This window comes from Ovis aries, chromosome 1, assembly GCF_016772045.2.
Source record: "Ovis aries strain OAR_USU_Benz2616 breed Rambouillet chromosome 1, ARS-UI_Ramb_v3.0, whole genome shotgun sequence".
NCBI lineage: Eukaryota > Metazoa > Chordata > Mammalia > Artiodactyla > Bovidae > Ovis > Ovis aries.
The window spans coordinates 86,384,291-86,398,582 of NC_056054.1; the positions used below are offsets into that span (position 1 = coordinate 86,384,291).

At 41.9% G+C, this 14,292-nt stretch overlaps 1 protein-coding gene across 1 annotated transcript; it reads left to right on the forward strand.

Annotated features, from left to right (window-relative positions):
• Positions 1 to 8,211: 8,211 nt before the first annotated feature.
• TMEM167B (transmembrane protein 167B) lies at positions 8,212 to 13,928 on the forward strand. The gene is made up of 3 exons (XM_004002270.5): positions 8,212 to 8,351; positions 10,495 to 10,626; positions 11,472 to 13,928. The coding sequence occupies exons 1-3, from the start codon at positions 8,342 to 8,344 to the stop codon at positions 11,552 to 11,554; spliced, it is 225 nt and encodes a 74-aa protein (XP_004002319.1). The 5' UTR covers positions 8,212 to 8,341; the 3' UTR covers positions 11,555 to 13,928.
• Positions 13,929 to 14,292: the final 364 nt, after the last annotated feature.

The window sequence follows — 14,292 nt, forward strand, 5'->3', positions numbered from 1 at the left end:
AAACAGTGACCATTTATCACACAGTTTCTGTGGGTCAGGAATCTGAATGCAGTTCAGATGGATGCCTCTGGCTCAAGGTCCTTATGCTGCAGTCAAGGTGTTGGTTGGGCCTCAGTCTGATCTGAAGTATTGATAGGGAAGGATCCGCTTCCAAAATCACGCACATTGTTGTCAACAGGATTCAGTTACTTCAGTTTGTCAGATTAAGGACCTCAGTTCCTCTCTGGCTATCACCAGAGCCCTCCCTCCATTCCTTGTCATGTCAACTTCCTAGGGTAGCTGACAACACAGCAGCTGGCTTCTCTCAGAGCAAGTGAGGGAGAGAACCAGGAAGAACACCCAGGACTACAGTTTTTTGGTAACCTAACCTACTAACCTTGGAAATGACATTCCATCTCTTCTATGCTATTCACTAGAAGTCGCTACGTGCAGCCCACACTCAGAAGGGGGGATTACACAAGGATGCGCCTAGCAGGAGGCAAACATCTGAGAGGCTGCCTACCACAGTTCAGTTCAGTCGCTCAGGCGTGTCCGATCTTTTGCGACCCCATGAATCGCAGCACGCCAGGCCTCCCTGTCCATCACCAACTCCCGGAGTTCACTCAAACTCACGTCCATCGAGTTGGTGATGCCATCCAGCCATCTCATCCTCTGTCATCCCCTTCTCCTCCTGCCCCCAATCCCTCCCAGCATCAGAGTCTTTTCCAGTGAGTCAACTCTTCGCATGAGGTGGCCAAAGTACTGGAGCTTCAGCTTTAGCATCATTCCTTCCAAAGAACACCCAGGACTGATCTCCTTTAGAATGGACTGGTTGGATCTCCTTGCCTACCACAGTAAGTTATATTAATTGTGAATTTCATTTAGAATAATAAAGGAGACATTCTGTTTTTTGTTTAAGGAGGATTGTTGGGTCTGAAAGGGTTGAGAACTGGTATGTGAAGTATCGATGAAACACTGGCCTTGTCCAGGGAATCATGTATAAAATATCCACAATGTTCACTATGAGGGAAATGGATAGGTAAAATGTGCTGGATGTGCACCAAGGCATACTATGCAACAATCAGAAGCAATAGACTAGCAACACAGATAGAGCTTAGAAATATACTGCTAAATTCAAAACGTAAGAAATACAATAAGAGTATAACAAAAGACCAAACACACACACACATACACAAAATACATATTTTTATAGGATCACATAAAAAAAGCATAGACATCAAATACATTAGAAAGGTTGTGTTAGGGGAAGCACACTGATGGAAACCATCCACCTGGCCAGGCACCCTAGTAACCATTTGCACGAGTTGTCTTATGACAGGAGGTCCTGCCAAGGAACATGGAACTAATAAGCCACCACCAACCGGAAGAGTTTGGGAGACACCACGTGTCCAACCACTTCCCGGAATCCTTCCCACTGGCATCTATCTTGGCTGAGTAATGTGTGCACCACCAGGAAGGACTCTGAGTCAGAATGATTGGCTAAAGACAACCCGGAAACTAATCCCATCAATATAAAACCCTAGACTGAACCACAGTCTGAACCACAGTGGCAGAGCAGTTCTCCTGGGTTCCCTTACCCTACTGCTGTCTGCCTGGGCACCCTTTCCCAATAAAGGGTTTGTCTTGCTTTGTCAGCACATGTCTCCTCAGACAATTCATTTCCAAGTGTTAGACTAGAGCCCAGTTTCGGGCCCTGGAAGGGTCCCCCTTCCTGCAACAGTTGCAGGGGAGGAGAAATGAGAATAGGGATAAAGAGAGTACATAAGACACATGACAAGTGAAGGACTTTTGGGCAGAGTCAATTACAATACTATGTCATCAACAGTGCAGTGTGAATAAGCCAGCATTCTGAGCCTGAGATCCAAAATGTAAAGGGGAAAAATTCAGTGTTGTGAATAGAGCAGAAATAAAGCCCAGACTTCCATATGACCCTGCAATCCCACTCCTGGGCATACATCTGGAGAAAAATTTGATCCAAAAGGATACATTCAGCCCAGTGTTCATTGCAGCACTGCTTACAATAGCCAAGGCATGGAAGCAATCTAAATGTCCATCGACAGAAAAATGGATAAAGATGTGGTACATATACACAACAGAATATTACTCAGCCATTAAAAAGAATGAAATAATGCCATTTGCAGCAACATGGATGGACCTAGAGTGTTAATGCTGAGTGAAATAAGTCAGACAGAGGAGAAATATCCTTTTACATCCCTTATATGTGGAATCTAAAAAGAAATTATACAAATGAACTTACAAAACAGAAAGAGACTCACAAACTTAGAATTTATGGTTGCTGGGGAGAAGGGATAGTTAGGGACTCTGGGAAGGTCACGTACACACTGCTATATTTAAAATGGATAACCAACAAGGACCTACAGCACATGGAACTCTGTTCACTGTTATATGCCAGCCTGGATGCGAGGGTATTTGGAGGATACATGGATATGTATGGCTGAGTCCCTTTCACTGTCCACCTGAAACTACCACAACATTGTTAATCGGCTACACCCCAATACAAAACAAAAAGTTTAAAGTGTGGAAAACAAATAAATTTTAAAAAGAAAAAAAGCCCAGAGAGTGAAAAGGCAAGGTGTACTTCTACAAGATGTTTCAGGTGGGTTGCCAGAGTCCAGTTTGTTGGGTGGAGATGCAGAAAATGAGGCTGGAAGGAAACTGGAGTGTGAGTTTGTGAGTGGCCTTGAATGTTCTCTTCCGAGACTGAACTTCATTCAAAGTGCAGAGTCCCTGAGAGATTGTTAAGCAGAAGAGTCACATAACCCATCTTTAAAAAAGAAATCATGTTAGCAGGGAGACCACCTAGGATGAGAGCTGATTAGAACCTGAATTAAGATGGAGGAATTTTAGGAATAGAATTCACAGGACTTTGCACCTGAATCAATCGGAGAGCTATGGAGAGAGAGGTTTATATCCAGACGGAACGCTATTAATATGAATTGGAAAGTAAAATGGAAAAGCAACTGGGGAGGGGAGGAAATGAATTCAGTCTGAACTTAAAGAGTCCAAAGGTGTCCTGTAGGCAAATGGAGGTGCAGGTCTGGAAATCCACAGAGAAATCAGGACTAAGAAAATGGCGTGGGGGACATCAACACAGCAGTGATCGTTAGACACTGTACAGAAACAAAAGTGAGAGAAGGGAGGCATCGGGTAGGTCCTCAGAAACAGACTTCAAGGGACAAAGAGAAAGGAAATGGTCTACCAGGCAACAAAAGATAAAAGAAGAATAAAGATGAAGAATACGCAGCTGACCCTTGAACAACATAGGTCTGAACTGTGTGGGTTTACTTATATGTGGATTTTTCTCAATGAATACCTGCTGCAATGTTATTTTTCAGCATTACCTTCACAAACTCTATGCTCCAGTTCCACAAGGCCACTGTCAGTTATTCATGCAACAAATATTTACCAAGTGATGAGCAGCACTTTATTAGGACTGTGGCAAAAATGATAATATAAATACCACAGTTCCGGGTTCACGAACCTTACGGTATAGGGGGGAGACATGGACGAAATAGGTACTTATGATGGGGAAAAGGGACCCAAGAAGGTCAGTAAAGCCTCCTTGTGCAAATAATGTTTGAGCTGAGACCTGAGAGATGTTTGGAGTTAGGCAGTGAAAGAGGAAGGGAAAAGGGTGCTGTGCCCCAAACTTGGCCCATCTTCAAAGCTCTGCTTACACTACTTTCCCACTAGGCTACCTTTCTTTTCTATTGAAATGCTACGTGCCTTTCAAGTCCAGCTAAACTGTCTGTTCCTCCCTCAAGCCTTTTGAGCTCTCCAGCTGAAAGCACTTCCTTACACTCCCACAGCACTTTTCATTTTCCTTCAATACTTCTACTGTATTTTCTGATTACTTATACACACAGCTTGTCTCATACACTAAATCTTAAAACTTATTAAAAGCAGAGTCTGTTTCTTATTCACCTTTGAGCTCCCAAAGGCTCTCACATTCCTTAGACTTAGAAGCTCCAGAACAAATATTTGAAGCATAAATTAATGCCTGTTTGACATCCCTTTTCAAATACGTTGTGATTCAAATGAAGCTATTGTTACAAGCTATGCCTTTGGGACTGGACTTACTCTTTGGTTAAACCAGAATGCCACAGTCATGGTCCCCAGGACTGATTAGTGTTCGCCACAGGCACTGCAACAGTCTTAACAAATGGGCCACTGTTCTTGACTGACAGGTCTTTGGCAACAACTGCCTGTCCTCCAGTGCAGGCTGAAATGAACTGACGAAGGACTGTCTGAATTGAGTCCCCAGGCAGTGGGGCTCTATTTATTCCTTGCATTTGAGCTGCAAGAGCCAGTGACCTAGACTTCAGCATGAGACTTTGGGACTTTTCAGGACAACAGAAACAGTAACTCTTGGAACATGATCGTTAAAGATCTGAATCAGTGGACAGCATCCTAATGTGAGTCAGTATGATAACAAGGGGAAGGGAACTTTGAAGTTAGACAGATTAGCTCTGTGACCTCACTCATGTGCCTTCTTTGAGCCTCAGATTTCTCACTGAATAACTATTCTGCAAAGCAGTTGTGAAGATCAAAGATAATGTTTTTTCATGTACAGTGTCTGTGCTCCACTAAAATGTGTTTATTCATCTATCTTCCCAAATATATTTTGTTTCCTGAGGGCAGAGACCCATTTTTTTTTTTGCCTCTATTCTTGTAAAATTTAGCAAAGTGCCCAACACAGAGTAGACAAGCATAATTATTTTTCAAACCAAAGAACAACAGTAATACCTAACACTTATGGGGAACATATTTCATGCCACGTATTGTTGTAAACAGTAGTTTGTTTAATCCTTCAATAACCCTAGAAAGGAGCAATCATTATAACCCAATTTTACAGAGAGAAAGCAGAATATAATTTTAAAAAATATAAAATTCTTGGTATAACTAATTTTGAAATAAAAATCTGGTGAGGCTCATTTTAGTCAATAAAAAAGATAGAACACGTTTTTGAGTATGGAAAAGAAAAAATATGGTGGAGGGAGAAGGAAGGAAGGAAATAAATGTAAGAGTGGGAAGAAAGGGTAGGAAAGAAAAACAGAGACACGTGGGAAAAAAAGACACAGTACGATGCTGTGGAATATCACTGTCCTTTGAAATAATAAGTAAACAACTAATTACCCTTCCTAGTTCTTCAACTATGATTTCTTTATCCTAAAACTTTGTTCTTAAACTCTGAGAGTGACTGGGAAAAAAGACTTATCTTTCAGAGTTGGAGTGGTGGTCCATCTAGTGAAAAATGAGATGATGTTACCTCCAAAAGAGTAGATATCATGAGCAAAAATATGACAGCAAAGAGTACATCTGAAGAACACAGAACAAGTCTTTTCACAGCTGCAGCTTGAAGTCCGCATACAGGAAGGCCTTGAATAGCAGGGTAAGGAGTTAGACACATATTCAGGAGGCAGAGGTTGCTGTTCAAGGAAACCACAGTCATGGTTTGAAGCAAGATTTTCTAGTTCTGAGTTCAGAAGACCAGCCAGAATTATTGTTCAGATCTGATACTGAGCAGTCCTTACCCTAAGCCTTAGATTCTCTAAAATAGGGGTGATAACAGTTGTGAGGATTAAATATTATGACAAGGTGTGTTTGCTTCAAAAAGTCAAAAATGTTATACAAATGTAAGTTTTCACTGTTATGAGGATTTAATTGATGCTTAAAGACTGAAATGATAACATCCACTATAGCGAAGGATGTAGAATTGAAAAGTGGGCAGTCGGAACAACATTTTGGGGGGAAGAAAAAAGAGGAGTTAACTGATTTAAAGATAATTTACAAATTCTAAAGTCAGTGATTAGGGAAAAAGGAATATTAATCATAGAAACAGGAAAGTCAGAACGGGGCAAGTTTGACTTTCAACATTTCAGATGTCAGAAGAAAATCTGCTAGAAGTGTAGGACTGGAACTTGGATAGGACATCAACTTAAGACCTCTATACAGGGAATTCCCTGGCAGTGCAGTGGTTTAGGAGTCCACGCTTTCATTGCAGAGAGCCCAGTTGTGCCAAGTGACAAAAAAAACAAAAATGAAACACAAAACAAAACTCTACATAGAGGTGATAGTTGAAGCCGTGGAACAGAATAAGTCACCAAGTAGGAATTAATAGTGAGGAAAACAGGGTGTGAGTATCTTAGGAATATCTATATTTACATGGAAAAAAGAATCTGGGTAAAGAGAAGACTCTTGAGAGTCCCTTGGACTGCAAGGAGATTCAACCAGTCCATCCTAAAGGAGCTCAGTCCTGGGTGTTCACTGGAAGGACTGATGTTGAAGCTGAAACTCCAATACTTTGGCCCCCTGATGCGAAGAACTGACTCATTTGAAAAGACCCCGGTGCTGGGAAAGATTGAGGGCAGGAGGAGAAGGGGATGACAGAAGGTGAGATGGTTGGATGGCATCACCGACTCAATGGACATGGGTTTGGGTGGACTCTGGGAGTTGGTGTTGGACAGGGAGGCCTGGCATGCTGCAGCTCATGGGGTTGCAAAGAGTCGGACACGACTGAGTGACTGAACTGAACTAAACTGAAAGAGAACAACGAAGTTGCAGGTCAAGGAGAACAGCACAATTCCATAGTATGTAACAAAGGAGAATTTTTCAAGATGAAGATGAACTATATGGTTCTGTCTAAGTTAGTGAACATGAATTTGTTTAGAATATAGAATAGTTTGGGGCTTTTATCCAGCTTTGGTGTAGGGGACTAACAGTTTTGTGGCCAGTGATGACAGTGCTGATACTGTTTTAGATAACTGTTGATGAAAAGCTCAAAGGCCAAGACAATCAGGGACTTTTCAGTTTTGTTTTGCTTTCGAGTAGTCCTTAGCAGTTCTTTGGGGCAGGGGAATTTGTCTGTGTGTATGGGCACAAAATCATTTGTTTTGCCTTATTTGTTGTGTATGTCGTCTTCATTTTTTGTTTGTTTGTTTCTGCATTTAAGCACATTTTCACAAGAAGTCTGTCCTCCAACAGGCCTTTTTTGACTTGCCCCTCTACTCCAGCTTCTAGGAGGCTTTGGTAGCTTTTCTTCGGCATAACCAAGCAGGTCGCAGCCAGCAGATGGCACTGCAGCAAGAGGGGCAGAGGGTCTCTTTAGGACTTTGACAACCGCGGACCAGCTGTAACCTTACAATTTCAACCTCGAATGATTCAGTCGCACTTTCGCCTTGACTCTAATAAAGAAGATCGAGTTGTGTGGAATTAAGGATCTCAGTGCAGAAAACGGGATCTGTAGCTCTGTCTCCTCCGTTCTGCTCCACCGTTAAACTGAAAAAGTATTTTTCGTCAAGTTGTGAAAGTGTGAGAAAGGCTGCCCCAGTATCTCCGTTTCCTGGCTAAAGTGGCCGAGGTGGCCCCACTTTATCTAAATACGGGAGGTAACGAGACCATCCTGATAGTTTAAAGAAAAATTCATACAAACCGGCAATTACCAAAATGTTTCCCGACAACGTGGAGCTTCAGCACATGAAATACGCAACTTGTTTTTGTTATAAGGTTCCTAATTTCATTTCAAAGTTCAGATGCAGCCTCATTATCCAGATTTCCATACGGAGTAAGAACGATCCGCGCAGCAAGAGCAGTCCCACAGGCTGCAGGCGTCGCCTCAGGACCCCAGTTGTCTGCGTTCTCTTACGTGGAAGCTTGAGAGACTTCTCCATTGCAGGTGGGCTGCTGCACACACACAACCAGAGCAGCTGCCACAGCGCAAAATAAAGTGCAAAACTGCAAGCCTTTACCTTTTCCGGCTCAGACGGTAAAGCGTCTGCCTACAATGCAAGAGACCCGGGTTCGATCCCTGGGTCGGGAGGATCCCCTGGAGAAGGAAATGGCAACCCACTTCAGTACTCTCGCCTGGAAAATCCCATGGACGGAGGAGCCTGGTAGGCTACAGTCCATAGGGTCGCAAAGAGTCGGACACGACTGAGCAACTTCAGTTTCTTTCACTTTACCTTTTCAAACACAACGACGGGAGCAGGTCAGATTAGCCCCAGCACTAAATCTGCAGGGGCACCCAGAAGATATTGTTTACTATGGCCACGAAGGACGCCTTCTGGACAGCTTTCTTCTCACCCACACCTTTTCCTGCGAGCTCCACCCACGCAGGTTCCCCTAGCTCGGCAATCTCCTAGCCACGCCTGATTGCGTTTGGCGCTCGTCTCCCTTCCCTTGCGCCGGCGTACTACGGCGGCTGCCCGTCGCCGCGGCCCGGATCGGGAAGTGTCAAGTGGGAGCTGGGTTCCCCTGGTCTTCGCCGCTACCGCCACTGACCGCCCCCCGGACTCCCTATCCAGGACCGGGCCCAACCGCCATGACGAACGGTGAGAACCAATGCCCAGAGCAAAGGATGGGAGTCCAGTACACTAGGGAAAACGTGGCGGGCGGAGCCGGGATTGACGTGGCCGTTCTCCCCGCCCCCTCCCATCGGAGTCCTCCCTTTGGCCTCTCCGCGTCCCAGCTCCTGTTTCCTATACTACTCCGCGAGTTCCCCCGTCGCGTGCCCATCTAGAACCCCCAATGCCTCTTGTTGCCCACACCCCGAGTCCTTGGTTCCTAGCCTGTGTTTTCCCTTCTCTCTTCTAAAAGTTCGTTTTGGCCCTTACAGGCCATTTCGCGAGGCCAGTCCTGGTTGAGCTATTGCTGTGAAGTGAAAGTCGCTCAGTCGTGTCCGATTCTTTGCAACCCCATGGAATATGCAGTCCGTGGAATTCTCCAGGCCAGAATACTGGAGTGGGTAGCCTTTCCCTTCTCCAGGGGATCTTCCCAAGCCAGGGATTGAACCCAGGTCTCCCACATTGCAGGCAGAGTCTTTACTATCTGAGCCACCGGGGAAGCCCGAGCTATTGCTGTAGCACCAGGGAAATGAGAGAATCCTCCTCACAGCCCTCTGTTTTCTCATGCTTTCGGATAGTAGGCATCTTGGGAGGACCAAGAAATCATAGAGTGTTTTTAAGGCCCACATTTTTGGGGGGTGAACGTGAATCCTAAAAAAAAAAAAAAAAAAAAGTTATTATTTTGTTAAAATGCCAGAAAACTTTCTTTTGATTCTAAAGTCTTGCCTGGGCGATCCCATCTGGAGACCGTAGCGAAAGTTGCAAGGGTTGGTTACTGCCTCTTCTAAAGTTGTGGCAGTTGCCACCCTGTTTATCTGACCTAATTTTGTAGGCCTCTTCAAACACGATTATATAGACACGATTTCCACATTCCAGCGAAGGACAGGAAACGAGGCCTTTGTGTTCTTTAGAGTCCATCTTACTGGAAAAAAGATGACAAGGCCTCTTAGACAGTATGATTAGAGGGGCATAGGAGAGTATTTCTCAAAAAGTACCTTTTCCATAAGCCTGATACTGAAGATTCAATTCACCTCGTGACTTTTGGCTTTGCAAAAACTTACAGGAGGAGATGATTAGCAGGTAAAGGTATTGTTTATTCTAAAAACTTGGTATATGTATTAATTTACTGGACCGTTGCTGTGTGACATCTAGCTGTGAGATAGTTTTACTGGAGGGAGAGAGGAAGATAGAGTGGTCCAGAACTGGGAGATGCTGGTTGTGTCAAATATTCTTTTGAAGTTTTCTGGGCAGTCAGAGGTCTAAGGTTACTAGACACAGTACAGGAAGGGTCATCACTTAGAGGAAAAAGTCATCTGAACTGAGAAATAAGGAAGCAATTGAACACATAGTAATTAATGAATAAATTTTAGTCACCCTTCCCCCTTTTGTGGTCTGATTGTTTTTTTTTTCCACTTAGATGATTCATTGTGCTTACCAGACATAGCTCAGTTTACATATGTAAGAACTAGAAGTATGTGTTCAAAGCTTTTTTCTCACACTTGTTCCACCACGATGAAGCCTCAGTTTTTTTTTGTTGTTTTTTTGCTTGTTTGTTCTCAAGAATCTGTTACTCTGGCAGAAATTTAGTATGTAAGTAGAGTATGATGCATGAAGTGTAAGATAAAATACAGGAAAATTGTAGTCATATGATTTCTAACTCTTGCAGTTTCCATTAAGCTTCTGCTTTATCATATTCTCTACCCACAGATGAAGCTCTGAAAGACTTGGCTAAATATCTCGCTCTTCTTTATCACATGAGTGATTTCTAGTAAGAGCACATTTCAGTCTCTCAGCTCAGGCACCAAGGATTCTTATACTTCTCTCAACATGTTGCCCACACTGGCCATTCCTGGCAGGCTGATTCCACATTAACTGGCACGCTCTTCTCAGAACTTGCAGTTCTTGAAAGGAGAGGGAAGAAGGCAGTGAGATCTTTGTAAGGGGCATGTCTCCATGATTTGAGGGGACAGAAAGGTAACCTTGTTAGTCCCAGGACCTTGGCCCCCTCTTGTCAGAGCTGGCACTGCAGCTGAGGTCACCACCTTGGTATTATGTCGCGTTGTGTTCTCCAGTGGCATTGCTTGTCCCAAGCTGGATTAGCACCCACAGCTTTCTTCTCTTTCTGTAACAGTGTACTCCTTGGATGGGATTCTGGTGTTTGGTTTGCTGTTTGTTTGCACCTGTGCCTACTTCAAGAAAGTACCTCGTCTCAAAACCTGGCTGCTCTCAGAAAAGAAGGGAGTTTGGGGTGTGTTTTACAAAGGTAAGATCATATCTGTTCAGGGAGAGGACGTTGCCATCTCTGGACAGTGAGGTGCTGCAAAGTGAAGGTGGGACAGGCTGGGACTGTATTTGGTTCAACTTTTACGTAATTGTTTGTTTTAGCTACAAAGTAATTTTAGTATTCTCCGTGGCATAAAAGTGTATAATTTAAACAATTTTAGACTAGACTGGAATTGTTGGGAGTAATATTTTCCCAGTAAAAAGTTTTGGGTTTTTTTTTCCCCCAAATTTCTGGAAGAATATATTGGAGAATTTTTTTTAAGTATTGATTTTATTAACTCAGATGCTTTTTTACTTTTTATTTTGGGCAGCTTCATGTGGAATCTTATTTACCTAAATCTTTTTTCAAAATAGGGCAAAATTTAAACTAATGATATAGTCATATAAAACCTAGGACTTAAGGGTAGTACTTATTTTTTTAAAAAAATATTTTTATTTACTTATTAATTTGCTGAGTCAAGTCCTGGTTGTGTCATGTGAGTTGCAGGTCAGAAACTCTCCAGTTCTATTAATTTGCTGAGTCGATTTTTAGTTATGTAATGAGAGTTGTGGCACACGGGCTCAGTAGTTTCGGTGCATGGGTTTAGTTGCCCCACAGCATGTGGGATTTTAATTCCTCCACCAGGGATCGAGCCGAGTCCCCTGCATTGCAAGGCGGATTCTTAACCACTGGACCACCCAGGGAAGTCCTGAGTAGTATTTAAATACATTCCTGGATGGGTCGATTCATCTGTGACTAAAGATTTCAAAATATCACCTTGAAAGCGAGGACTTATATAAAGGGCAAGGTGTGATTCCTTTTCTCTTTTTATTATTTCCTGCTAGCTGCTGTCATTGGAACCAGGCTGCATGCTGCTGTGGCAATCGCCTGCGTTGTGATGGCCTTCTACGTCCTGTTTATAAAATGAATTCTGAAGCATCCATTTCATCATCCGCCAGCCAAGGGGACGAAGGTGAAGAGCCTGTCGGGAGCCTGGGCCCAGCATAGGAAAGCTCAGCTAAAATCGTCGAAGTCCCCAGGATGACACCACAGTATCTGCCCCTACTTTCTGTGGGGAAAACTCCTCATGATCACAAACATTATTTATGCTTCAGGGGCCACAGAAAGCAAACTTCCTTTGACCTGCGTGTAAATCAGTCCTCAGCAGAGAGCATATAATGTCCAGATAAATTACTCCCCTCGGTGATACAATTCCTTACCTCCTGCTTAAAAACTGTTACCTATTTTGTTCTTCAGCCCCTCATCAGGATCTTTTCAAACTGAGGCTCATTAGGGGAGGATATAGGCTGTGTTCAAACTTCTTGGTAAGAGAGAGAATTTTTAAGAATTGACTTTTATTTTTACTGTTTTATTTGGATGTGATAAATTGCAGGAGGGCTGGGAGGGTGGGGTTAGGAGGCTGAGTGGGAAATAGTAGTTAAACAATGCCAAGACATTTTTTGGCTTTGGAAATTTATCTTTCATATACCCACCTGGGAACATAGGAGAGAGGCAAGATCCTCACTGCAAAAAGAAATGGTGAAAATAGCTCTGCTGTGTGCTGGTAGCTCAGGAGTTTGGCCAAAACAATCTGGGCCTACATAAGATTTGGAAATTATCTGTCTGTGGTGAGACCTGAAAGGAGTGATTTAGACAAGAAACAATGTTCCATTCAGCAATATTTCCAAAAGGAAACGTCACCCCTTCAAATGGTATATGGAAACTGTTGCTATTTTCCTAAAACTTTTAAAATTTTTTCTAAATGACTGAGTGCTAAATACTGTTGCTCAGTTTTAAATGCCACCACCAAGGGAAAGAGAAACTATTGAAGAAATAATTATTTAATATATTTGCAGTTGGGGTAGAAGAAATAAATACATCTAGTATATTAATTCATATACTAGTAAAGTCATCTAGAATTTATTGTGATGTTAGATGGAAGTTTTTTCATGTTACCCAAGATACAAACTTATTTTTTGTTTAAATCTGGGTTATTATGGCAATTTTCAATTACTTGTGTTTTTTGGCTCATTTTAAATTTTGTTCATATTGCAGTACTCTTTAGCTGTCTCTTGGAAATTATAAGAACATTAGAAATTTTAATGAGAAATTGATGGCACTCATATGCATGTTTGTACAATTCATACAATCCATGAATAAAATGAGAGTGTCTTCTAAAGTAAAGGAAAACCCAGGTTTCCAATTGAGATTGACAGATGAACTTTTCCATGGAGTATGGGAACTCCTGAGCAAATAGTTTTAGATGACTCTTACATTGAAGGGAAGACTTCTCCATTCCCTCCTTCTTATATCCACAAAAGGATTAACTGTTGTGTTTATGAAGCCTAGAATTTCTCTTAAAAAAAAAAAATTGGTCTAAAATTAAATTATTGTAAAGAGCAAGCATAGACATAGGTCTACCCGTTGAATTGCTCATTAAAGTAAAACTTGACTATGGACAAGTTGGCTGTGGTTGATCCCTTTGTGGTAGTAAATTGTCTTTTGTCTTATTCCAAAAGAACAAAAGCTGCTAGGAAGTTTAGATTCTGAAACACTCAGTTTAGTGCTTTGAGGGTTCCTGGAAGTATAGAAAGTCATCAAGTAAACACTACATGTCTAATCATCTCAGTGTTGTGGCTGTTATCTCCAGAATTGGTCTACAGGGTAAATTTCAATGATTCCTATATTTTCATTGTCATTTCTGAGACTTTTTCACACGAGAAAGGAAAGCTAGTGGAACAGAAAGAAGAGTTACACCTTGTGGGTGTCAATTTGGAACCTGTTGGCCAATAGGAATGTCACTCCCTGGAAATACAGGTTCAGCATGTTTTGCACTTGTTATTTTGTAGCTTTAATGACTTTTGTTTCCTAATAGGGCTAATAACTTAGAGCTTCTTCATATTTTAAACTAGTTCCATTTCACAGTTCAAATCAAATTTTACAGCTTCCTGGGTGGGTCATCTTGACCTAAACTCTTGAATTGTTATATTTTGAGATGTTTTCATACCAGAATATACCAAAAAGTGAAGGTAATTTACAGCAAGAAACAAATACACAGCTTGTTTCATTTCTTTATATAAGCAGATAAGCAGAAACTTGTTTTATTCATTACTTTGATTGATGTATCATAAATTTTTGACTGAAAATTGTAGGAAGTTGTTCCTCTAAGAGAGTCTTTTAGGGGTGGAAGAATGGGGATAGCAGTATTGCCTCAGATTCAAACGGGCATCACCATAAATGTTGTATGCCAGGGTGGAATGAAGTCAGCTTTTTATAGTTGAAATAAAATTTTTTATTCATCATCGTCTGCAGAGTCCTTGAAAATAAAATCTTTCCCTACCGTTTTTGTCCATTTTTGTCACATGCATACTGAATTGTTGAACTTTGTTTAATACTCTCCTGGGTTCTGCCCATAGTATACCTGTTAGTTTGCATTAGTAAATACTATCAGTCCTGTTAACCCCATGTGATGGTCATTGAATGTGTGATGTATGTATGATATAGTTCAGAATCAATGAAGGTATAGCTTTCTCCTTTGAGGGCGTGTGTGTGTGTATGTGCATATGTATTTATATGTGTTTATATATACATATGTGTGTATATTTGTATACACACATATATGTGTGTGTATAAATACACGTGTGTGTATAAATATAAGATGATATA